This window comes from Fistularia commersonii, chromosome 18, assembly GCF_037954325.1.
Source record: "Fistularia commersonii isolate RoL2024-O1a breed Wild chromosome 18, RoL_Fcom_v1.0, whole genome shotgun sequence".
Classification (NCBI taxonomy): domain Eukaryota; kingdom Metazoa; phylum Chordata; class Actinopteri; order Syngnathiformes; family Fistulariidae; genus Fistularia; species Fistularia commersonii.
The window spans coordinates 11168064-11193240 of record NC_141301.1 but is presented as its reverse complement, the minus strand read 5'-3'; the positions used below and the strand labels follow the sequence as shown (position 1 = coordinate 11193240).

The 25177-nt window shown below is 44.6% G+C and overlaps 1 protein-coding gene across 1 annotated transcript in view; it reads right to left on the bottom strand.

The window, feature by feature from the left end:
* Window positions 1-7943: 7943 nt before the first annotated feature.
* The window catches only part of kmt2a (lysine (K)-specific methyltransferase 2A), a 39907-nt gene continuing 22673 nt past the window's right edge, over window positions 7944-25177 (bottom strand). The window contains exons 11-34 of the mRNA XM_086164009.1: window positions 24787-24907; window positions 24557-24670; window positions 24145-24329; window positions 23182-23358; window positions 22558-22668; window positions 22060-22133; window positions 18895-19109; window positions 18702-18796; window positions 18485-18622; window positions 18238-18396; window positions 17876-17987; window positions 17708-17786; window positions 17193-17353; window positions 16911-17057; window positions 14113-16750; window positions 11374-14013; window positions 11215-11280; window positions 10903-11129; window positions 10253-10327; window positions 9960-10134; window positions 9453-9560; window positions 9208-9288; window positions 8771-8900; window positions 7944-8689 (exon numbers count right to left, since the gene is read on the bottom strand). Of these exons, the coding sequence (XP_086020135.1) occupies window positions 8414-8689; window positions 8771-8900; window positions 9208-9288; window positions 9453-9560; window positions 9960-10134; window positions 10253-10327; window positions 10903-11129; window positions 11215-11280; window positions 11374-14013; window positions 14113-16750; window positions 16911-17057; window positions 17193-17353; window positions 17708-17786; window positions 17876-17987; window positions 18238-18396; window positions 18485-18622; window positions 18702-18796; window positions 18895-19109; window positions 22060-22133; window positions 22558-22668; window positions 23182-23358; window positions 24145-24329; window positions 24557-24670; window positions 24787-24907 (8304 nt within the window). The 3' untranslated portion in view covers window positions 7944-8413. The remainder of the gene's footprint in view (window positions 8690-8770; window positions 8901-9207; window positions 9289-9452; window positions 9561-9959; window positions 10135-10252; window positions 10328-10902; window positions 11130-11214; window positions 11281-11373; window positions 14014-14112; window positions 16751-16910; window positions 17058-17192; window positions 17354-17707; window positions 17787-17875; window positions 17988-18237; window positions 18397-18484; window positions 18623-18701; window positions 18797-18894; window positions 19110-22059; window positions 22134-22557; window positions 22669-23181; window positions 23359-24144; window positions 24330-24556; window positions 24671-24786; window positions 24908-25177) is intronic.

Genomic DNA, 25177 nt, shown 5'->3' with positions numbered 1-25177 from the left:
TGAGCACCATTAAAGTAATGGGAAGAGTAAACAGGTTGTTCCATTCTTAAAAAAAAAAAAAAAAAGGACACATGACCTGAATGATTTTTCAATCTGGCTGTCTGGTTCGAATCTGGTGATTCTCTTTAATTAACCTGGCCATCGTTCCTAAGCCGGGACTCAGGATTTGTGGGCTTTTCAATACAAATCATGAGTGAAGTAAAAAAAAAAGCAACAAATTCCCTCATGGTAACGGTGTGGCTGTAAAACCAGATCTTTGGAAAAACAAAAAATATATTGGTCTATTTAATGTTTCTTACCACAAGAGCCTCCTGAGACCCAAGCTTTATTATGATATGCATTTTCCATCTCTCAACTTTATTTGTGCTTATTTTGGATTCTCTATACCGCTTATCCCAGGGGTGGGCAAACTGCGGCCCGCGGGCCACAGCCGGCCCGCCAGGCTTTTTAATCCGGCCCGCCAAAGATCGGTACAGAATTCATACTTGATGTGAATTGGATCAATGAAATAGGGAGCTCAAACAGGAGATTATTTCATTTTTGGAGCATTTTTTGAGAATTTTCCTGAGCTGAATGACACAAATCTGGTTTGTGACTTAGCCCGGTGATTTTCAACCAGTGTGCCGTGAAAGATGGTTGAGTGTCACGTCTGTGACGCGATGACGTAGAGGTACAATGACAGTTACGAAGATGGACAAAGAAAAAAAGAAAAGACAAAAGAAAAGTGAGCTTCGAGGCAATACAGCGAAAGCTATCTTTCATTTGGATTAACTTTCACTTGGGATGCAACAGCACCGACTCCGCTGTGCTCGGTGTGTGGTGAGAAGCTATCCAATAGCGCCACGGTGCCAAGCAAGCTTAAACGCCATCTCCAAACGAAACACCCTTTCATTCAAAACAAGCCGACTGTTTCGTACACTTACGTACAATTAATAAGAAACGGGTTATTTTTTGAAGAAAAACCACAAAGGTAAACAAGGGAGCCATTAAAGCTAGCGACCTTGTTGCTGAACTCGTAGCTAAATCAAAAAAATCCCAGAAACGTTGATACTAAAAAACTATATTGTTAACTATATTATATGTACTGTGTTAGAGTGTCTTTTTGGTTGGTGGTGTGCCCCAGGATTTTGTAAATGTAAAAAATGTGCCGCGGCTCAAAAAAGGTTGAAAATAGTCTTTACTGTGAACAAACTGACACACATGAATGAGCTGGACGTGAAGCTACAAGGGAAAAACTGGTTTGTCCATGAAATGCGAGCAAACGCCAGAGCCTTCAAAACCGAGCTGGTTTTATTTTCAAAGCAAATGTCAGATGAATCTGATATGTACCATTTACAAATGTGTTTTTTTTTTTTTGTTTTTTTTTTTTTAATATGAATCCTATCTTGTGCCGACCCGGCCAGTCTGCCAAATTTTAACAGTGAATGTGGCCCCTGCACCAAAAAGTTTGCCCACCCCTGGCTTATCCTGTACTTGAGGGTCGCGGGGTGAGAGGCAGGGTTGACCCTGGATCGGCCTTCAGTCAGCCAGAGAGCCTTATATACAGACATGCAACTGGTCATATTTACAAATCTGGGCAGTTTAGGCTCTCCAATGAACCTACTGCATGATTTTGGACTGTGGAGCAAAATGGAACTCCATCGGGAAAAGCACCCCCCCTGTTGGAATCAAACCAGGGACTTTTTTGCTGTGAGGGGCACTAATGTGCGGCTCCACAACACGACCCGATAACTATCAAAAACTAAGTATCGTCTTTTGCCACGGCGTATAGGTTGGAAAAATCTGAATTCCCATCAAATTAGATCCAAATTGTGACGCTGAGGAAAATAGGCCAAGTTTGCATTGCATGGATTTCAAATAAATTCCTCCTGATTTTTTGTTCCAAACTAAGCTGATGCAATCAGTGGGGCGTTTGTTGAGATGCAGTAATCCACTTTGTAGTCATTGCCACCAAGCATCTAAATACAAGGGTGAGACTTCATCACCAACAAATTGTAATCAGTGGAATGCAGATAATGCTTGTGAGTGCAAGAGTCAAAATAGAAAAAAACTGCCTTAAAAAAGGCCCAAAAAAAACAGTTGGAGCCTCTTCCAACTAGTTGCAATTCCCATCAAGCTAAACCATAAATTTGCAGACTGATGACTTTGAAGAAAGTTCAGAGAAAAGATTTTTAGCATTAGCCAAGCCAGATTATACCATATAAATAAATATACCTCGTCTCACAAAAGCCCACAACATAACAAAGGACACTTCAAGTTTCCTTTCCTATCCTTGTTGCCATCACGTAGACGGTACAGATACAGAAATGTACAATCGTAATTTTAATCCAACTGCAATGATTTGTGTTTTTATTTCTATATTTTTTGCACTCCATGACAATAAAGATCTCCTCTATGTAAATGACACGTTTCCTGTAGAGCGGATCCGGACTGCACTTAAATGACATACAGACACCCAACATTCCCTCATGATCAGGCAACTTGGCTACAGCGGCGAAGAAATATTGCCTTTTTACCAGCGGTGTAACCTTGGAAAGATCCCAGCTCAGTGTGGCAGCCTCCTGCCACGACCTGTGGGGGAGAAAGAGAGCACAATGGAGGACGGAGAGATAGAAAGCAAAAGTGTGATAGACCGATGAGGGGATGGGAATCGGGAGGGATGTTCTCCTTTCCGATATGTTCATTTTTTTATCCCATCTGACATTTGACAGAAAAATTCATCCCAAGTGGTGACCCGGATTATTTTTTTGACAAATAGAAAAAATAAATAAATTAAAATCTCGATGCCAAACCGATCTTCCAAAGATCATTCAACCGTTCTCTTTTCCCAAACAAATCATGCCATTTGTTTCCTCCCGAGCATGCAGGACCACCCTTAAGAGTTTGGATTGGTCTGGCAGAGAAGGGAGGGCTTTCCAAAACAATAATTGGTTTGATCCAGTTTTATCAACCGCGACTTGAAAGGAAACCCTTAACCTCAATGTCCAAATTCTCTTGGGTTTATGTTTAAACCCAATGTTTAACTCTTTCAAGCCACCGATATCGATACGCCTACAACTGCTAAAACAGCTAAATACAGTTCCACGATTGAGATGCAGTGAAGGTTGTCGCAGAGCCACAGTCTTTGCAAAAAGGGGCACTGAAAGATGTAACGGCTCATTGAAGGACCAATGCCGTCGTGTTTACGTGATGGAGTCCCGATTTTTAAATGCTCCAGCTCCATATAAACTTACAGACAGGAGCTCCAACCCACTGCCTTTGTGGGTAAGTAAACAAAAGTATCTAAACAGTGAGTTTTCAAAATCCCAGCTGAAAGTCCTTGCAGGCATTCATGAGATCCCGCATTGATGAGGATGTGAAGGACGCGACCTCTGACCACCATATCTAGAATCTGTGCAACAACCCAGCCCAAGTGGGCGTTTGACCTAAATTTGGAGAAATCCTGAGATTACGCGCTCACACGAATGGGACCGGACAGCAGGACTTTAACTATTAAAATTAAAATAAAACATGAAATGAATCTCAATGCGACAATGCCAAAGTTAAGAAAATGTCGAAATCCTGTTGTCTTTTTTTTTTTGGTTCGATCCAAACGTGCATGAATGAAGAACCAACCAGTGAACCAGTCAAGAGTCAGAACAGAGTAAAGGAGACATGTTTATTATTTAAACTATCACTTAAATAAAAAAAGTGCATAGAAAATAAACATGATTAGAAACTTTTTTTTTTTACACTTATGTACAACTTTGTTTCCTCATTATACATTCAACCAAGTAGTTTGTGGTTTATTTTCTCTGCGGTGGTTTTCCTTCATTTCGACGATGTACAGACGGTAGAAACGGGAGAAAATATGACAGTTGAACTCGTGATTACCGTTATTACACAAAGCAGGAGGAGCATCGATAAGACAAAGGTATATTCAAGGCATAAGAAATGAGCCTGTTCATGATCTGCCGTCCCTCCCTGTGTACGTCCTACTGTTTGCCCTCTGTCACACCACATCCCATCCAAGGCTGACAATTTCTATACACAAGAAACAATTAGAAAATTACAAATACATGTTAAGTACTTGTTCGACCTCTCCAAAGCCAGGACTTTGTGAAATAAACAATTCGGGGGTTGGATGTTGCACAAAATAAATACATTAAAATGTTTTCAACATCATTATTTCAGCATTATGACTTTCTATAAAAACAGTACATGATAAGTACAACAAAAGCTTCAGGGGAGAGAGGTGGCCAAGGAGACGTGAGGTTTCCAAAATGAAAACGCCATTTTGGTTGGATCATTCAAACTCCTGGTCTGTCTCGACAAACCAAACTCTTGAAATTTTTACCACGTCAAGTAAGCCGCCTAAAAGTCCCTGTTAAAACATACAATGAACTAAAACAAACAAAAACAAAACAAACAAAAAAAAAAAACAAAAACAAGAATAGAAGAACATTCACTACAACAACATGGCGAGTAGGGGTGTGGTGGGGATAAAATGGCTGACTTCAAGAAGTTCACAACCACATTATTACAGTTACATTTCTCATCACAGAAAACCATTCCTTTCCAGAAAGAAAAGAAAAAACAAAGAAAAACTGCAGTGTTCCCCACTGGCGGAGGAACACTCACAGGCACAGCAAAATTGGTACTGGATATCAATTTACAAAAGAATGATGCACGTTAGTTTCAGCTGATAGTACTGTAACACAAAACCATTATAGAGTACATTGAAACATTGTTATTAACCATTATAAACTGCTGTTTTGCTACTGTAACTAAGTTTGTCTGTCCATTCCATATATTGTATAGATACTAAAGTACAAGAAATTACTATGCATGTTTCCGTTTAATATTGTCATGTATTTATACTATAGTTACAGATAATGAAGGAGAGAGGCCACTGGTGCGGCCGCGTAAAATGAAGTCCAAAGAAGAAAAAAGAAAAAAAAAAAAGCGGAGACTGTTTCCTTATTGTATAAGTGCAGTTTAAAAACAGCAGTGAAATAAATAAATTGTTCACCATAAGACCCCTGACCCTGAAACTGTGGAAGTGGATCTTGACGATTGAGAGTCATAGACAGAGCCCTTCGCATCGGCTTTATGTGCCGACGCGCGCATGAACTGTTGAGCTAAACCAGAAGGAACCTGTTGTCCTACGGACAGAAATGCCACTACAGGTTACGTGTTAACTGCTGTTGTTGTTCCCAGTGCTGAAAGGAAACTGCTGCTGTCGCCGTTGAGGTCTAACCTATGCATGGTCCATATCTACCAGGGTTGTTGGCACGACAACTTGCAAAACAAATGTACTGTAGCTGACAAAGTGACAACAATCACAAATCTGGTGACGTGGAGGAGGAATATACATTCATTGTTGACCTTAGCAGCAGAACGCAGCAAGCCCAGCTTAGGTGCACCCTGTAGGGACAGGGTGGCCAGGTCTCTAGATCAGGTAGTGGGACTTTGACAAGACCTGAACTATAAGAAACAAGGCCAGGTTTAACACACTGCAGTATTATGAAAGAGAGGGCTTCTGGATAGGTCCCTGCCTTCACTTTGTTGCAGAACAGTGTCAAGTGCACTTTTACTCGAGCCTTAAAAATGGTCATAAATTCCAGGCTGAATGAACGGTTACCACCGGGAAAGGAGGGATTGGGGGTGACGCACCAGCTCCAAGTATTCTCAGTGACTGTCTGTGCTTGAGGTCTCAACTGGGGAGTTGTGTTGTCAGTCTGAAGAAAGTTTCCATGCATTTAGTCAGTGCCTGTGTCACAGCATTAGTGCAAACCATGTCACGTTTCTACCTCAGTTCACAACAGCATGAGGAGGAAAGAGGGGGGGGCTGCTAATGGACTTTAGGTGATAACGAAGTCAGCATAGATGATGAAGAAATGTAAATTAAAAGGGACAAACAAGAGATCAATTTCAGTCACTTAGAGGAACCAGTCAGTCCAAAAAGTCTAATTAAATAAGCGTCAAGGACACAAAGGCTTGGAAATGAGATGCTCATTCACAAAAAGCCAAGAAAAAAAAAAAAAACAGAAAAAAACAAAAACAAAACAAAAAAAAAAAAAAAAACTGAATAATATATAACAAATAGATTCCAAAATGCTGGCGGGCACTGATCAGTGTTGCCATGATGTAGTGGTTCTTAAATTAAAAGACTACTTCAACAAAGATATGACATTTGCTGTTGTGTAGCATAAAAATAAAGGCACCTCTTTGTCACGCAGACCAGGTCTGAAGAGGGAACGGACAAGAGTTTTGTCTAATTTTACACGATGTGTGGAAAATAATTACCGCGTTACGACTGACTGACTGACTGACTGACTGGTCACAGCAGCCGACAAGGTTGACTTGACTTTCAGCGTGTGATGTGGGGATGATAAGGCCGGAGAGAGGAGATATCTGCTAGGATCAACAATCTTAACTCTCCCAAGTGCATATTAATAGTTCACCTGACTGCCGCACTGCCAGCTAGAACTGGAACAAAGAAACAAACAAAACACATATACATATCTATATATATATATATATATATGTGTGTGTATATGTATATATATAAGTATATATATACATACATATATACACACAAATATACATATATATATATATATATATATATATATATACACACATATATAAATTAAAAATCTTTGACGGGGTGAAGAGCTACTGGTGGACTGAACCCGACAGGACCATGCCACAGACCAGCGTCAGTCTTTGGAATCAAAGAAAACATTCAAGCTACAAATTAAAAAAGAAAAAAAGAATTACAACAAAAACGACTTTGAAAAGGCAGCGGAATACAAAACATAGAGACCGAGCATTAGTGTTTGTAAACCTCTATTTCCTACAAAAATGACAATAAAATAAATACAATTTTTAAAAAAATATATAAATACCATCATTAAGTGCTATTCACTAGTGAGTGCTTTTAAGTCTTTTTGTAGAAAAATATACATTATTTACATTTATCTTTAAAAGCAAGCATGATATTTCCCTGTCCATAATAAAAAGACAGATAAGAGACAATATTTTAAAAGACTTAATTCAAATAAGAACATTTTCATAATAATGGTTATCACAACAGGCCAAGAGGAAAACTAGCTGTTTGAAAAAATTTCAATTCAAGGGCGCAATGTTTGGTTCTCTTGCTGCTGTTATTTGGAACACGATTCAAAAGTCCCAGCTAGTAAAATTACCGAAAACAAATTCTGATAAAAGGATGACGACGACCTGCAACATGACGCACATGCAGTTTTTTTTTTCTTCTTTTTTTTTTTTCTGGAATATCCATGGCTCCTGATGGATCTCAGCTCCCGAAAAAAAAAAAAAAAAATCAATTATAAATAAGTCTACTAAAGCACATCAGTAGAGTACTCCAGGCCCCTGGCTGTCAGTCCACCAGAATCTCTAGCTGCCTTGCTCTCTCAAGAGGCTTAATCCCATCAATAATGTGTCTACACAGCTGGCGAGCTGTCAGACTAAAAGGTCAAATTCACAACATTGGATGGTATCAACTTTATCATGACCGAGCAAAATAAGCTTTTTGAATCTACATCTCAACCCCTGTTCTCTCCATCGTGTCTCCCTTCCGTACCACGGCCAAGGCTCCCTCTGCTGCGCGGCTCTCTGTGAGCTGCCGTGCACCGCTCGCGCGCACGTGCACGCCTCTAAGCTTTTTAGAGACGCCTGGTTAGGGGAGGGTTCTACTTAATCATGATGGCTCTGAAGGCATCGGGGCACATTCGGGGGCGGGGGGGGGGGGGGGGGGGGGGGTGCATCAATAACAGCTGACACAGACATAAAGAAAAGAGGAAGAAAAGGAAAAAAAAAAAAAAAGGGGAAAAAAAAATTCTACCAAGTTTTTTATTTTTTACTTTCTAGTAAATTACTGATCTGAGTCCCTTCAACAAATTGCACTTTGGTGTAAAATGGAACCAAGTTCGAAGATTTTTTCTTTTTTTTTCTTCAATGTTTACATCTCAGCTTGGGTGGACCATACCATCTTCCAAGATATGACACATCTTTCTAGAAAATTATGGAGGATGGGCCAATGTAAAAATTATGAAGGAGTAAAACTTAAGTCATCTAGATATAAATACAATTAATATTGCAATGCTGTGAAGGCTCTTACCGGATCACAACTCACCCCCACGAAGGTGAAACTTCCCAAGCCAAATGTAAATGACACAAAAAGGAGGCACAATGTTTGAATTTCTACAAATGGCCCTTCCTCCAATATGGCCCTTCCTGCATATCAAGTATGTTGCAGAAGTGTTGTCTCTGCTGATGACCAGGCACAAAGCCAGTGCTCTTAAAAAAAAAAAAAAAAACCCTCGAAAAGGTTTTCTCTCAGACATTATGGCAACACTCTTGACGGAATTCCAGTCCGGTCCTTTAGTTGTTTGGATTTTTTGTATCAGTTGAGGAACTTGCGACACTTCTTTGCACCACAGTTGCAGGGCAGCTTGTTGCTGGCGTCCTCGATCGGGAATTTGTAATCGTACGTGAGCTCCTCTCCACAGTAGATGCGACGAGAGGCAAAGATGACAATGTGCTTCTGGCCGTCTACTGTGATGACCCGCGAGTAACAGTTGGGCTCACAAGAGTGGTTGATGAAGCGGGCGGCGTTGCCATGCACCGTGGCATCTACCACCTCATAGTCATCGATGCGAAACATGTAGCAACCGATCCCCTTTGGGAGAAACAGAAATTGCCCGATTAAAGACGCCCAAACTGTGCGGACAAACTTTGCGGAAATCCCGCTGTTACCTACCTTCCCGTCATAATATTTCTCCCGTTTGTCGGTAAGCACGGAGCGAATGACATTGCCTGCGTACTCTATGACCATCTCTCCTGCATCGATAGTTTTCTTGCAGAACAGGCCTCGGCCATGAATGGGTGATCTGCAGCAATGACAGCCATGCCATTCAAGCATTTTATTACAGTTTCATTTTTGTCAATTTCCCGTACTATAATCGTGTTCTCCCTTTCATTTTCCTAAGACTTTGTTCAGTTTCTTGATAAATACACACGGCAAGTGACTGGTAGTTCCGACTTGCGTCAGAAATGTCCTTAATGTCAGTCCGTAGGAAAGATTTCCGATGGAACTCGAGGACACCTTACGAAGATTTTTTTCTGACATACATTAAATCAGCTCTTACGCAGTCTGAATAATCGATCTACTGAACGGGAATTCGCCGGGGAGCTAACCTGTAGACTCCGATGGTTTCCTTGGATGTGGCCTTCAGCTGTTTGAATCTCGAGGCAAGTGGAAGCTCCATGGAAGCACGTCTGCAGCCACGATGTCACAAGGCAAGTGTAAATATGTTCAGTGTACTATCAAATTAAACCATCTAGGTCATTTTAAGACTACTGGTACTTTCTCAACAGTGGGTAAACATATTAAGAAAAAGAAATACTACAGTCACAGTTTGTCATGGTCGGCGCTAACTGACCTGGCAGTCCTCAGCTGTCCGTCCTCATCGTCATCTTCCTGTGACCGGAACTCGGGAGGCTGGCGGTGTTTGGAAGCCAAGAAATTAAACATGTCGAAAACAGACCTCCTGAAAAGGCAGGCAAAGTGGAGAAGAATAAAAATCACAAACCTGTACGGGACGAATACAGTATAAATCTGACGGCATCGCTATTCCACATACTTCAGTGAGAAATACAATGCTAAAAGATAATTCGCAATATTTTTTTTCCAAAGCGTCCTCGCCTACATTCCTTGTTGTCAAAGTTTAGCCAGAGTGATCGCTTTGGATTGACAGCATGGAGATTCATGCAAGGAGGAAACTGTTGTGTTACCATTACAGTGCTTTGGAGGACTCCGAATCTTTTTATTCCTCTTACATCTCAACGCCAAATCAAACCCCACTGTACTTGATACAAAGCACATACAACCCACTGACATGTATCCATCTATGTGGAATAGTTGAGGGGGTCTCTGTGCGAAACTGAACCTGTGGTGGATCTCCGCGCGTGCCGAGCCGTGGGGGTTGATGGGAGGTTCGTCCGTCTCCTCGGGTTTGTGGAAACGGAAACGGTAGCTCCGACAGTGTCTCGAGCCATACAGCTGCTCCAGCAGGAACACCACTGATTCGTGGACGAGTCCTAGCATCCTCAGCCCGTTCACGCCTGAGTATTGAGACAATACATTGGTTTTAATTAAGAAATCGCATGGATAATTTAGAAAGCTTTTTTTTTTTCTCCCCAAAACACTTTCACGTGAATCAAACTTAGCACAGCTCCTCACCTTCGAAGGATATATCTTTGAGCCTGGCGTTGGAGCGAGCTTCCTTCACCTTATCTGTGAGTGACTTCCAAGCCTCTGCCGGGGGAGAGACAGTTTAGTGTGGGTTCACTGTTTTGTGACATGAATGTGGTGTAATAAGAAATAATTCATTACATTTATTATGAATATTAATGACAACCTACTTCTATTATCACATTTAATGGGCTCAAAAAGTCATACTGATTTTTTAATGTTACTTTTTTTTTTTTTTTAACTGTTTATACAATTTTCTACTATTATTTATCACAGTGTTATTTTTTCTTGTAAATCTGGCAAAACAATTTCCTTCGGGATAAATAAAACTGTTCTTATTCTTAATCCAATTGCTGAGCGCTCTATATATATATATTGAAAACGGCAAAAAGTGAATAAAAAAATTGTAAAAGTATAAATCCAGTGATGTTCTACCACATAAGAGAACTGAACTAACACAGTTCCTTAGGTCTGATCAGACACCCATAAATGCACTCTCAACTCACATTATATATCATCACATATGAATGTTTCAAATTATATTTGCAATGTTGTCATCACTGCAGTGTTCACAGAAATTATATTGTGTCAAAAACTATTATGGCCTATTGGGAGTGTTAAAATGGATTCTCTCTCACCTTCAATACTCTCACAGCGTATGTGGAAGCCGTCCTCACTGCAGATTTCAAAGAAGATTCCTTTTTTAGGTTTGCTGTCCAGCCCCGTGTCTTTGCTGTTGGCCCCCTGGTTGGGCGGCAAAACCGTCGGTGGATAACCGGCCTCCTCAGCCGCGGACGATTTGACCGTCCCCGCAAACTTTTTGTGCAAACCCGGATCTTCGGAGGGGTTCTTTTTCCCGAGCGCGCTGAAAAAATTTTAAGAGACGGGTGTTGGAAAGGCGGAGATCATCACTGAGAAAACGGGTGAAAAACGGAGCGATGACGCCATACCTCTTGTTGGTGGTCTTGTCAGAGTGCTTGCTTATGTCCATGGGCTCGGAGCTCAGCTCCACACAACTGTTTCCAGAAGAGGTTAGGTTGAAGCAGATAAATAAATAAAGATAGCACACAAAATAAACACAACTCAAGCAACCGAAGCACTCTTCTCACCTGGGGGTGGATGGGAGTCCCGCAGGTTTGCTGGTATGCTCTTGAGAGACCTTGAGCTTTTTTCCGCCGCTCGGTTCTGGAACCTGCCTGCTCCTCTTGGCTTTAGGTTTGACTTTTTCCGGTCTCGGGATCGAAACCGGCGGCGACGGCGTCGCCGTGGAGTTCGGGGGCCTCTGCTCCGACGACACGGTGATGGACGTTCTGCTGCTCTGCGGGTGCACGGAGGTCTGCGTTTGCGTGAACACGCCGACAACGCGACCTTTGGCGGGACTGATTGTTGTGGCCGGAGCTAAAGTAACGGTGGTGCTCGTACTCGAGTCCATCGCCTGGGTTCGGTTAAAAGGCTGAGGCTGTAAGTGGATATTGCCGCCTTCCTTCTCTCCTTGCTGGTTAACGGCCATGCTGATGGATTGCTGGGAGGGAAGAACGCAAATACTACTGGCTAGAGACGTCTGAACGGTGGAGCCAAGTTGCGACATCAGGGGAGCCGCGCCTGCTGACTGGAGGACCACGGGCTGATCCGACAGGCCCAGACCATGCGGGCTCGCCTTGAAGAGGAGATTGCTGATCGGCCCTGTGATTTCGGTAGAGCTGAGCACGGGGGTGGACAGGGAGACCGATCCTGGCGCAAGGAGGCCGGCGCCACTAGGGGGCACAGATACAACGTTTAAAACAGACTGACTGGGGTTGAGGCCGGAGACCGTGCAAGGCAGGAGGTGAGTGGAAGAGTCGTGACCCAGGATGCCAGGCGGGGCCGGGCCAGGGATTCTCTGCTGGAGGAGCGTCGAGTGATCCAAGTACATGACCCCGCCTGATTTTGGTCTCTTGATGATATTCGGGACCTTGCGCTGGGAGTTTGAGAGCGTGCTCAATTCAACTAAGCCACCGGGTTGACCGGGGATGCTCGCTGTAATCTGAGGCGTGGACAAGTTGATGAGGGTCATGTTTGCGGGGCCAACATCAGATGGGGCCAGAGTCGGCTGACTGCGCGAGCGGGCTAATTTCTTGCTTTTTCTTGGCAGGAGGCGAGAGATGGGACGCTTCTTCCCGGTGGCGGAGGCGAGGACAGTCGGGGAAGTAGAAAGAGACGAGGGACTGGACACTATGGCGACGCTGGGACCCAATTCATGTGGCTGACCAGCCTCCGAGACCAAAATCTGGGAAGGGTCGTGGGGCTGAGAGGGCAAGCCGATAAGAAGCCCCGAGGTGGTGCTCGGAATTCCGGCCTGGAATCCGGTCTGCGTGGCTCCTCTGAACGTGTGGATCTGCGAAGAATGGGGCATCGTTCCCAGCACTTTGCCACCGGCAGGAAATATCGGCTGAGCTGAGGATAGACCGGTATTCAGTCCCGTGGTCAGAGTCATGGAGCTCAGCACAGCTTGAGAACTAGTGTCCATCACTCCCGTCGCGCTGATTTTCTGTGCAACTCCGTTGGGAACGGTCTGAAAGACATAGACGGGCCGAAACTGCTGGTTGACAACTATAACTTTATCTGGAGCTTGTTTGATGACTGCTGTGCTAGAAACTTGAGCCTGCGATGGTCCCGGGCCAGAGACAGGATTAGGGCTTCCTGCAGCTGCAGCTGATGTGGGAAGGTACTTTTGACTTTGAAGGGGCAGCGATGGAGAACTAGGCAAGCCAGGAGTGCCTGAATTGGTGGGAACATCCTGCGCAACTGGAGTTTCGACCACTTGGCCGATCGCAGGGCTAGGAATAAACTGTTCTGGAGTCATGTGACCTTCAGTGCCCTGTGTATCCCGGTTTCTTAACGTTGAAGCGTCGTGTTGGTTGTCCGATGGCGACACACCGGACCCGACTATTTTCTTGTCTCCGCTCTTCTCTCCGCTGATTGTCTCCGAATCGGAGGCCAAGCCCAGCATGGTGCGCTCGGAGTTGTCGGGGATGAGGTTGGCAGCGGCGTGGTTTGCCGTGGCGCTGACGCTGGGACTGCGCGTGGTCAGAACCGAGAGGTCGGAAGGCAGCTCCAGGGGAAGATAGGACTCCTCTACGGATATCGAGCTGTTCACGCCGCTTTCCACCACTCCTCCGCTCTCAGCACTGGGAAGTGGCTGAGAGAAGTCTTCGAACAAAATATCTTTGCGCCGGTTCACGTCCACTCCGACGTAGCCCTCGTCGAGCAGCAGCTCAGAGGACGAGGGCTCGGGCTGCTGGCCCAGTGCCTGCATCGACATGGAGGGCGTGTTGAGGACAAACTCCATGATGTCGGACGGCAAAATGTTTCCGCAGTCATCGCTGTTGTTGTTGTCGGAGTCAGACTTGAGCAGGTCGGTGCTGAGGGACAGCTGGGCTTCGAGAGGATCCTGACTCTGACTTTGCGGCTGAGACTTGACCCCGCTTCCTATCGTGAGACAATTGTCTTTTTGGTTCTTTCTGCCTTCCCGGGTATTACTGCTCACTGCGCCCGCTGCCCCTCCGCTGCCGTCTGCCTCCTTGCTTGATTCGTGGGTCCCCGATTTCTCGGCGTGCCGCTCTCTGCCCTTTCTCTTGGGCGTGCTCTTGTGTGAGGCCGCAGAGGAGGTGGCGGTGGTGGTTGTGGTGCTTGTGGTGCAAATGCTCGTGTCGCTTTCCGAGCCGTCGTCGATACCATCGAGCTGTCCGATGTGCTGCTTGCCCAAAGTCCTGGCGGACACAGAAATAATGAGATTATTAGTTGAGATGAGGCATATCTAATTTTAAAACGCAGCACGATCAAATGTGTGCAGTTCCGTATGTACTTACAAAGCACTCAGAAGGTCTTCTTCGGCTTTTCCTTGCACCCTCTGTTTGTGCTGCTCCTCATCTTTCAGAAAGCGCTGCAGCTGGGAGCCGCGTCCAAGACACTGGTCTATTCCTTCTATGGACGGCAGGCCCTCGCCCTGGTTAATTACTGTTCTCGTGAAGTTGTAGTAGTAAGGGTCCTTGACCCTCTGTTTGCCGTTGTCCTCATCCTCTCCACTGTCCCCTGACGAGGATGAGGTGCTCATATCATCCGCTCCGTCCACTTGCCCCTCCGCTGACTTCTTGCGACCGCCGGTCCTCCTCTTCATTACGGCAGTGGATCCATCCCCACCTCCGTAGAAGGGAAGGTCCTCTTCGCCATACGAGCGAACCCCATAGAAAGGTGTAAGTCCAAAGAACATGTTAGAGCGCGCGCGAGCACTGCGGCGCGGGTAGCGTCGCTTTGCCGACCCGGATCCGTCACTATCGTCCTCGTTATGTTTATCATCCATACCTCTGTCGTGGTCGTCCTCTGGTCCGTCAGCCTCGTCTTCGGCACCCCGGGTCAGGATGGCGTGATGGTCTCGCAGCTCAGTGCGCGATCGATCTTTTTGTAACTCTTCCTCGGTTGCCGTTTGGGTGTCGGATTCCGAGCTGTCGCTGCAACTGGCAGAGGGCGAGGAAAAGAGGGCCGATCGAGCGGAGTGACGGGTCCCCTGGCCAGCAGGAGAAAGAGTAGAGGTAGCGGTTATGGGGCAGGAAGAGGAACTCCCACCGACATTGCTCGTCCCATTTGGGTCAGTCTTAATATCAGTATTTGGTGGAGTTAAAGTGAGGGGTTTAACCAATTTCTTTTTCTCTCTGGAGGACAACGATAACTGGTTAGATGTCGATTTGGCGTGCGACTGAGAAGACGTCTTCGCTGCTTTCTCTGGTGCCAGGGCAGATAGCTGTAGCTGCTGGAAGTTGTCGACGCAGGAGGAATTCTTCCTATCGGGACAAAAACTGTCTCTGCTCTTGGACAGAGACCTGTCTCCTCTCTGGCTCCCGAGTTTCTCCCCCTGCACCTTCCCGTGGGTTTTGGTGGTTCCTCCGTGCGTCTGAGCTTTACTATTGCTGCTGTTGTGCGAGGTGGATTTCGTTGTCGCGTGTGCATTGGAGCTGCCGGTCGTTTTTGCGTTATTGTTGAGAAGCGGGGGTTTGCTGCCGCCGCCGTCGCTGTTTTGCACACTCTTGTCCTTTTCCCGCTCTTTGGATAGCTCTCGGGTGCCGCCTGTCTTAACTTTGGGGTGTTTCTCTTTGGCAGCGGAGGCTGCGGCCGGGGACAGCAGGTGCAGCGAGCTCTGCTTCACGGTGTCGTCGTCCGCTGGCGTCCTCGCTGACCAAAGAGGTTTCAGAGCCGCGGCGGTGGTCGGGCCTGACGAGTAATCGTTTGACTTGCGTGAGCTGATCTTCTGAAAGGAAGGCTGCGGGGAGCAAGATTTCCCAACAGTGGAGTCCTTGTGGAGCGAAGTTGGCATTAAGTTTCCAGTGCCGCTACTACTTTCCTTCCCTGAGTTGGGTTTGTCTTTAGATTGAATGATGCTCGAGGTGGGGTTGGACCAGTGATGAGGCAATGAACTGAGGTTCGCCGACACGTTCTGCTCTCTGCTCCCGTGTTTCCCTTGCTTATCGGCCTGTTTGTTGCTGCCACCTCTCTGCTGACTCGTGAGAACAGCAGTCCCCACGGGAGGGGAGGACTGGCCCGAGCCTGCCGGTGTCATTCTAGGGCTCTTGCTCTCACCTCCGGCCTGCTTGGACTGACTGCACGGGTCACTATCTTTCCCTGAGCCAGAGTCTTTGTTTCTCTCTGTGCTTCTATAATTGGAGTCTCTGGAGGGAGGTCTACCCTTATCGGAGTCTCTGCTCAATGATCTGTCTTTTCCTGCTTCCCTGCTATATTGTCTATGCTTCGCAGAGTCCCTCAGCCCTGTATCTCTACTGAGTGGCCTTGGCTTTTCACTATCCTTGGAGTTGGGTTCTTTAGAGGATGATTTATTTTTATCGGTCTCTCGATTGCTCAGTTCTTTGCCAATCTGCCTCCCCTTCTCGGAGTCTCTGTTTGTTTGTCTCCCCTTTTCGGAATCTCTCAAGAGGTCCCTAATGAGAGGTCTCCCCCTTTCACTTTCCTTGCCGCCTGAATCCTTGCCAAGTGTTTTCCTCCTCTCTTGTTCTTTGGCGGGCGACTTGACCTTCTCGGAGTGTTTCTGCCCGGGCTCTCGCGATGATCTTGGCCTCTCAGAATCTTTGGGGGCCGGGTCTCGACACGACAACTTCACTTTGTCGGAGTTTCTCAACGCCTGGTCTCTGGACAATTGCAGCCTGTTCCTGTCGGGGGTGAAAAGTCTGCATTTTTCGTTCTCCCTGTGAACCGTGTCTTTGCTGAGGTGTTTGGCCTTTTCCGGGTCCCTGGCAGGCAGTGGGATCAGAGGAGGGGGTGACGTGAGGGGCCGTGATAAAATCTGAGCCGGAGACGTCGCCCCTCTCTGTCTGTTCAGCTGGTGCGGAGGAGAGAGAGTTGGGGTGCTGTGATGGGGAGTGTCCATACTCTGCGTGCCAGAGTTTAGCAATGATTCTCCTAGTGTCACTATCTCATGGCTTTGGTGCTGAGAGGTGCCCCCTAAATAAAAAAATAAAAATAAAAAAAAAAAACAGAAAAATAGATCAACAAATGTAAATGTTTGAGATTTCTTATCCCTTTGAAATAATTCCACAAATTGCATTCACTCATCTGTTGACCTTTACAAAAATATTCAAATAAAAGGCATGCACTTTTCTACCTGGAGAGTGTATGGGTTTGGAGTCTAGTGAGCGCTGACAAGGGGGATAGCTTGGGTGCCTGTTTCTGGTGTAAACCCTGAGTTTGGATGTGTTCGCAGGGGAAAGGGTGTCCGACCGCCTTGGAGATTCAAATGGATCGGGAAAGTCTGCAAGACAGATATGATAGATAGATGAACAGAGACACATTGACACCATTCAATGTTGCAAAACGGAATTTAATCATAATTATAGAGCGACATTTATATATGGAGTGACTCATGCACAATCTAGAGTATGTTTACCTGCTACAGGAGGGGGGCTGTGTGCTATCGTACGATTCTCTTCGGGGGCCATAATACTGTTCAAGTCGGTCTCAACCACCGGGGGGTGACAGACCAGTATCCTGCAGGTGTACACGCAGCGCTTTCGAGCATCTGAAGTACTCCAGTACATCCTGGAACACCTGGAGAAAGAAAAGGCAATTAGTTAAACATACCATACTTTGCTTTTTTATGTGCATTTGGCAGGGGCTTTTCTATAAGCTATAAACATTATATGTATGGTGATTTAATGTAGCGATACTAAAAGCACTATAGTGTGTTGAACTAGATTTTCAAGACCTGGTGTTTGAAGGTTTTTGACATTAGGATACAAGAGGATGGACTTTGCGTGATGGTACACACATCAAAATGTAATTTTGTTTTGTACCCATGCTATCATTAGTATGCTAATATATTAGCATTCCAACTGAACTCACAGTTCAATAAAAAGAATATGGGTTGTAACTGCGAAAACTAAAAAATACCACAAAACTTACTGGAATCCAACAGGGAACAGTTTTCGTTCACAGTCTGACATTTCAGTCAGTATTCCCAAACAGTCAATGGTCATGGAGCCTGCAGGGCAGTGATTGGATATAAATAAGCACTGAAGAGACGTAACAAAACAACAAAAGACTAAATCGAATTTTTCTCTGCCATCCTACCTATCATCATGTGGACATTTCCAGGCTCCAGTCCTGCCAGCCACTTTCTCCTCAGACTGATTCCTTCCAGATCTACCAGGATCCTGCGGGTCACCTCAAACCCGGAAACCACCTGGAGAAGCAAAAGCGGGTAACATTAAGTTTCGCTTAATTCTAAATTAAGGTTGTTTTTCAATCTAAAAAGTCAGTTCAAGAACCTTGTAGTGCTTTGTTTCCTTCTTACGCTTGTCATGATTTTTGTTCATAACAATATAGTACAATCAATGCCACTCCGAATACACTGGTCCTGACACGGAACTGTATGGGTACAACTATCTGACCAAAGTCCCGAAATTTTGTTGTAAATAGTAAACTATCCGTACTTCTCCCTTGATGAGGTCCTTGTGCTTTGGACAATAGACCTTCTTGTCCTCCAGAAAGATGCAGTGGTACTGCCGGGCACACATGAAGTGATAGTTACTGGTGCAGGAGGTGAGGCAGCAACCGACCGTGGCTCCCGGCTTCTGACAAGTCTCGCAGGGCTGAGCAAAAAAAAAACACAGATTCTCATTTCAGGTATTTGATCAATGAAAAGTGAAACTGAACACGGAGTTGGGAGCTGGGACTCACCAGCTGTTTTCCCCTGAGCACAGCGGTGTGAACATTTTTTAGAGAGCCGTCATCGTCCTCGAACACCTCCGCCGACCACAGGGCGCAGTTCACGTGGGTCCACTCGTTTTGCCCAATGTAAAGCAATCTGCCACCCTCCTGAAACATCCGAAAGGGGTTACAAAAGACACGGGCTTCGCCCCGTTCTCGATCACGACCCGCCGTATTTATTACTCACATTCGTATTCTCATCTCCATATTTTAGACAAAGAGCGCACTGCCTGTTGTCATTCACACCTGGCGGAGGAGGGAACTCCGGGCTGTCTTCGCAGTCTGAGGATAAAGACAACAAATGGTTGGACATATTAGAAAACTTATGAGCCAGTTGTGCGGAAGTGTGGCTGTTGGGTTTATTTTCCGGTCGGTCTTACCGGGAAAAAGTTGAGGCGGTGGGGCGAGAGATGGAGGGACTGGGGGAGGGGAGGCGGGAGAGTCCAGTTCACCGGGGGTCTTGGGTTGGGGAGCCGGGATAATCTTTTTCATGAGTTGGGGATGCTCAGCGCGGGAAAGCTCCTGTCTCTCCTGCCACTGTGCATAGTTGTGGTCTAGAGATGGCGGTAGCACAGCGTTGGGGAGGAGGCCACTGCTGTGAACAACGACACAACTATTCAGTTCCCGCAAAAGAGCGGTGGTTGTATGAATTCCTTGATCAAGTAAGTAGGTCTCTTTTAGGGACTAGGTTTATAAAAAAAAAACAAAAAAAAAAACAGCAATTTCCCCAAAATGTCCAAATACCACATACACAAATATGTGAAACTTCAAAATGTGAGGCCCGTGCAAGCAGATAGGAATTTCAGGTCTATTTTTAAGAACTCATTTTGTTGGACTTCCATATTCAAAAAGAAAGTCCAGACACGTGTTCAAGACTCGTTTACCCGACAACAGCCGCTGAATAAATTGGTTCCTCGGACATTGATATCCAATGCAAAAAAAAAACCCGAGTTACAAGTAAACCGCAATTAGACCACAAATATTTATCAAAGAGCCTTCAAGTGAAATGTGACACAGTTCCGGTTAGCCTCACACAAAGTCTGCAGACGCGGCAGAATAAATGGCCCGGGAAAGCTAATAGCCAGAGGGAGTGTGCAAGTCACTGGTCGACTTAGTGAATGAGTGATTGAGAAAGTGTGAATGGGAGTGTGTGTAAGAAGCTTTCTGGTGTGTGTGTGTGTGTGTGTGTGTGTGTGTGTGTGTGTGTGTATAGTGGCACAACTACACTGTCCATTTCAAACGATTCATGTTGCATGACACAGAAAAGAGCTTTAAGCGACTCATTTTAACAAATACTAACGACGAGGCTCTTGTGTCTGTAGAGGGCATCAATTATTCAGTGCGATCATTCCATTAATAATCACTGATGCTCGAGTGTGTATTAATCAATATCTGCTCTCCTCGATGAATAAGGTAACGTATTAAACTGCAAACAGCCTCACGCAAAGAGAATACCTCGCTGGATTATTCTTTGATTAATTTCGAGTGTCCACACAAATACAGATCGGAACAATTTATTGATAAGTTGTGATGCTTATCGCTAAAGTTCCCGAGGAGCCGCAGCTAATTTGAAGAGGAGTTCGTCCCAAGTTAAATCGGAACAGTTGACAATTGTGTAAGAAAGAAAAAGGTCAGCCAGACCGGTCAAGATGCCAAACACTGTTTGTATGTCATAACTCTGTTAAGAAAATCAGATTAGGATCTAGATTTACCCTCTGGGGTTTGTATTGCCTCACCATTATTTGGCTCTGTGTAAACACACTATACATTACAAAAGCAGGGATGTATCTACCTTGGTATTTTATGCGCAAGTCTATAAAGACAGCAATCTATTTACACATGCAGGCAATCTTGACTCTCCAGTTCCCCTGGGAACAAGGCATCCAGTCTGTGTGAGGAAACCAGGGGCGAGACCAGCCGAGATGCAGAGAGAAAATGCAGGCTCAACATAGAAATACCCGAGAGGGCTTCCTTTGTCGCCCCCGTCCAATTTCAACACCGACGTGCCACGCAGAAAGTGGTCATCTTTATTTAGTTTTTAATGGTTTCCTCGTAATTAAAAAGCGGTCGGTTAGCGCTACGCTGAGAGAATAGAGCAAATAAATGGGGAGTCAAGACAAGAGGTCCTTTAGCAGTTTCTTGACAGTTGCTATCATATTTTCATCAATGCAGAAAACTATAAAGGGGGTTATTATGGGCAATCGGGATATAAATCTTGGCTAATATTTCCATGATTACTTCAGGGGTTGTATTTGTGGAGTCGCCCGACACATTTCAGAAATATTAGCTCACTGCTTTTTGGTTCCGTACTTCACACAGATGATGACATGGCTTCCACCAGAGAGACCACATCTTACTTCTCATTTCAAGTAATTACAGGCCGACGGCTCTCGAAGGGTGCAGCTCTTCTCCCAACCTTTTAAGGCTGTTCTCCACTTACTCCAATAATCAGTGGGAAACCCAACATTTAAGCTTTACGGGGCGGTGTGGCTCAGGTGGTAAGAGTGGCTGTCTTGGAACCGAACGTTCCTCCTGGTATCAAACTCTATTCTGTCAAAGCGTTTTGACTAAGACTCTGAACACTTTCGTCTTCTTCTATAAGTGTTAGAACTGTACACATAGTTACATTCCAAGTTTAACAAAAAAAAAAATTCAAAAGACTATGATTGGGTGTATACATAGACACGCGATTTGTTCAGAACACATTGAGCTGTTCATTGGAGCCTAATTTAGTGGCTTCAGTATTTGCATTTGTGTTCCTGTCGCAATACACCAGCGCACCATACCGCTTTTTTGCTAATTGCCAGATGAAAAACAAATCTGCTGTCTCAGTGGTTAGAAAAGGCATTTATTCCAAACTATAATCCCGTTGTTTGTCACTCCCGAGGAGAAAAGCTCAAAGTATGAACGGTGTGTGTTGCCAATTACTTTCATTGTTTCTCTATATAATACAATGTTCATTAAATGAGAAGCAATATTCAGTTCCCTGTTGCGTGTAATAAGACAACATACTGCCACAGGGAATCACTAACTCAGATCAGTCTGTTTCATCGAATACTCAAATGTCATGCATTTTGCAGATGAGGTTCTGGCTTGGGTTTTGTTTTTTTTTTCTTTTAAAATCATCCATTAAACCTCCATCTCAGCGAATAATGCATCTGTGTTTTGTCATTTTGTGAGCGGTTACTGCTGGAAGGGTTGACTGCTTTCTCACTGCTATCAAACCTTTTCAGGCTTCACCAGAAATTGCACTCAGCACTATGGATTCATGCCTTTATTTTGCATCATGTCCATGACCATAACCAAAAATACCGATCTTGGGAGAAAGAAACCACGTTCCGGAAACATTGCTTTGAACAGACCATGATTGATGACTATTTGCAATACAATGTTCCAAATAGGCCGTGAAAATTGTGTAAATAAATGAATGAATAAATAAATAAATCTCAAAACAGGTTGTTGGCTAGAGTAAATATAATGCAGAAGTACAAGAGAACCCTTTCCGATCACTACTTTTTATTTAGTATAGTGTGGGAGACACTTACTTGGCAGAAACTTTTTGCCTTTCCCAAAACCTTGATTCCTTCACCTTGAACCATGGGAAAATTCGGTCCATTTGCTGAAATGAAAAACATATTAATGAAGAAAAAAAACGCCCCGTTGTCACAACCTACATTATATCAATCATGTCATGTCTAAGTAACCCAGGTGGATGTCGGCTGAGAATTTGAGTACACCAAACTCGGATATTTTACATATTAAAAAGCGTTTGCCAAAGTTTTATATCTCGAACCGTATGCATGATAATAGACTAATAATATACAATGTTGAGGAAGGGCAGATATTGAATGATGAAACTAGCAGCCAAATAAATCTAATGGGCCATATTTATGAATCTGTGTGCGAGGGAGGCCAGCGGGTCTGGCATGTTTACTTGTGTGAGTGCGTGCATACATTTATCATTGCATTTTAAAATTAACAGATTTTCAAGTTACTCGTAAAACAGATTTTTACTGAGAGCGCCGCTGATGGGCGGGCCTTACCCGAATGAAGTAAGACTTGACCATGCTGTTGGCCTTCCTGCTCTCTGGCTGGCCACCGTCACCGTTGATGGCTGTCTGGATGATTCGTGCGACATCGTCACTGAACTCCAGCTGACGGAAGAATACGTGCAGACACAAAAGCAGAAGATGACACATTGCCTTTGTACTATTTTCTACCTCCTCCATCTGTGAGCGGTACATTATACAGACCCTCTGTTCTTTTTGCTGTTTTCTTCTCGTTTCATATGACTTCCAGTTAATTCCTTATTTTCAAAAACATTAAAAAATGGGGAGCTGCCATCGAGCACTGTTAAATTTGTCATTACTTCTAATAACTTACAAAGTATTCTACTGCAGAGAGCAGATGTCGCTGTAAAGCTTTAACTGCTTCGCCAAAGCCTGTGGTTTAATGATGTATGAGGAGATACTGGGAAGACGTCTCAATTACTGGTTATCATCTATACACCCAACAAGTCAATGCATGAGAAGATTCTCCTTGGAATACACTGCATATTGAAACAATACCAACCTTTTTTTTGTCAAATGATAATTTCCTATAATGTGGATCTTTAGATAAAGAGCACAAAAGTCCAAACTTGAACAATGGGAAAGAAACACACTCACCACTGACTTATACAGGCCTTGTTCCATCTTTTTCTTAACAGATTCCAGGTCTGGAGGGGAGTCGCTGGGCACTGAGGGGATAACTTCTGTCAGGACCGGAGGATCTGGGCCCTCGGGGGACCGACGGGATGGAAGACTCTCCTCTGTCTCCGGGTTTAGCTCTGGAGGTTTCACCGTCTATCACCAAGCAAGGGGTGTTTAAATGCGCTGCTACTTCAACACCTTGTAACAGAATAAACTTGATAAAAACTAATCAGTCCTGACTGAGTATGCATTCATCACTATTGTAAAAAGATAGCATTCCAGGGTTTCAAGTCTATGTCAATTTATTCAAGGTGCCCCGTCGTAAAGAAAAGAATTGCCCGCGACATACTGATTTCCTTTTTTGTACATGCGGGCCCATATCTTATAAACCTTTCGCTCCCAATTCACATGACATTAGACCCCGGGATAAAACAATGCTCTCCTCCTGTATCTGATCATTTTAACTATGTGTCGAATCAACAAATGGAAAACAAGAATTACAACTGGTATGCAGTTTTCCTGGCTTTGTGCGAGCAGTAGCGATCAGCTGTGAGACAGCTGAGGAGTGGAGGAGTTTTCTGGGACAGACATTAAGCAGGAAAACCAGGGTTCTCCTGCTGTTAACTCCTACGTTCCCTGTGTATTACAAAGGCGCCACACTGCAAGCGTAATGAATTATTTAAACAACGGGATCATGGCGACATAATTAAGTAGATTGCTTCATATAGAAAATATGTCATGCATTATTCCTTGTATTGAACCATCTGTTTTTTTTCCCCACATAGTTCTGCTCATATTTTGTCATTTATATGCACAAATGGGTGTGATGGACACATAAACAACACATTTTGTAGTTAAGAAGTATCTGAAACAACAGCAAAAAAGGGGAAATAAATAAAAATAGCATTGACATAATAGTTAACCGTTTGTCCGTCTCACCTGTCTGTAGCGTATCAGGTGTGTGGACGTGCGTGAGTTCAACAGCCCAGTGAGGACGCGGCGGATGCAGCCTTGAATCTCCCTTTCTAACACGGCTCGCCACTGAGCCGGCTGATGTTCTGTACATTTGGTACATGTGTAGGCAGCACTCTCCGGCAGCTTTGAGAGCATCTCGTACATTTCATCTAAGGGACGGTGATAGATGATAAGTCAGTATTGAGGTCGTAATTGGATTCATTAAGCTTCAAAAGCTCATCAATATGATATTACACGGCCTGTCATTCTGCAGTGCGGACACTGACAAATGACGCGTGGCATGCAACGAGTTCCGCTCACAACCTGAATGGAGTACATTTATTATCAAATACAATGCCTGTTTTTTTTTTTTTGTCTTTTTTAAGAGCCCACTGACCTGTCAGATTCTCACACTTGGCATGGACCCAATGACTGCAACGACCGCACTGCATCACTTTGCTATCCAAGTCATCATCATCATAGCACTTATCACAAAGCAGGCAAAATTTCCCTAAGAGAGAAATTGACATGTTGAAGAACTCGACTAAATAAAACTCAAAGTTGGTAGGGCCGAACTCTTGCATCTTTAGGTTTCGTTAACTTCCTTAGATCTTTAAGACAGCTCACCTTTAGCAAAGAGTTTGGCACAGTCGTGACACATGGAGAAATCATGTGACCACTGGGCATCCCAGGACTTCCCGGGTTTTGTGGTTCCACAGCTCTTACAGCGCACACACTTTGTGCAAATCTGAAAAACAAAAAAACCAACCTTCTTGACAAAGTAAAAGAAGCAGCTGCGTGTCAAACGTAAATGGGGTTGAAAGTTAGGTCGAGATAACGGTAAAGCATTTCGGAGCCTCGGCCCGTGTGAAGATCCCGTTTATGGATCTCAGACCATCGTGTGAATTTAAAAAAAAAAAAAAAAAAAAAAAGGAACAAAAGGAGAGGCTGAAGAAGAATGTTGGAGCATAATGCTAGATTTTGAAGAGGCAGGGGGATGGGATGGGGGCAACTGTGA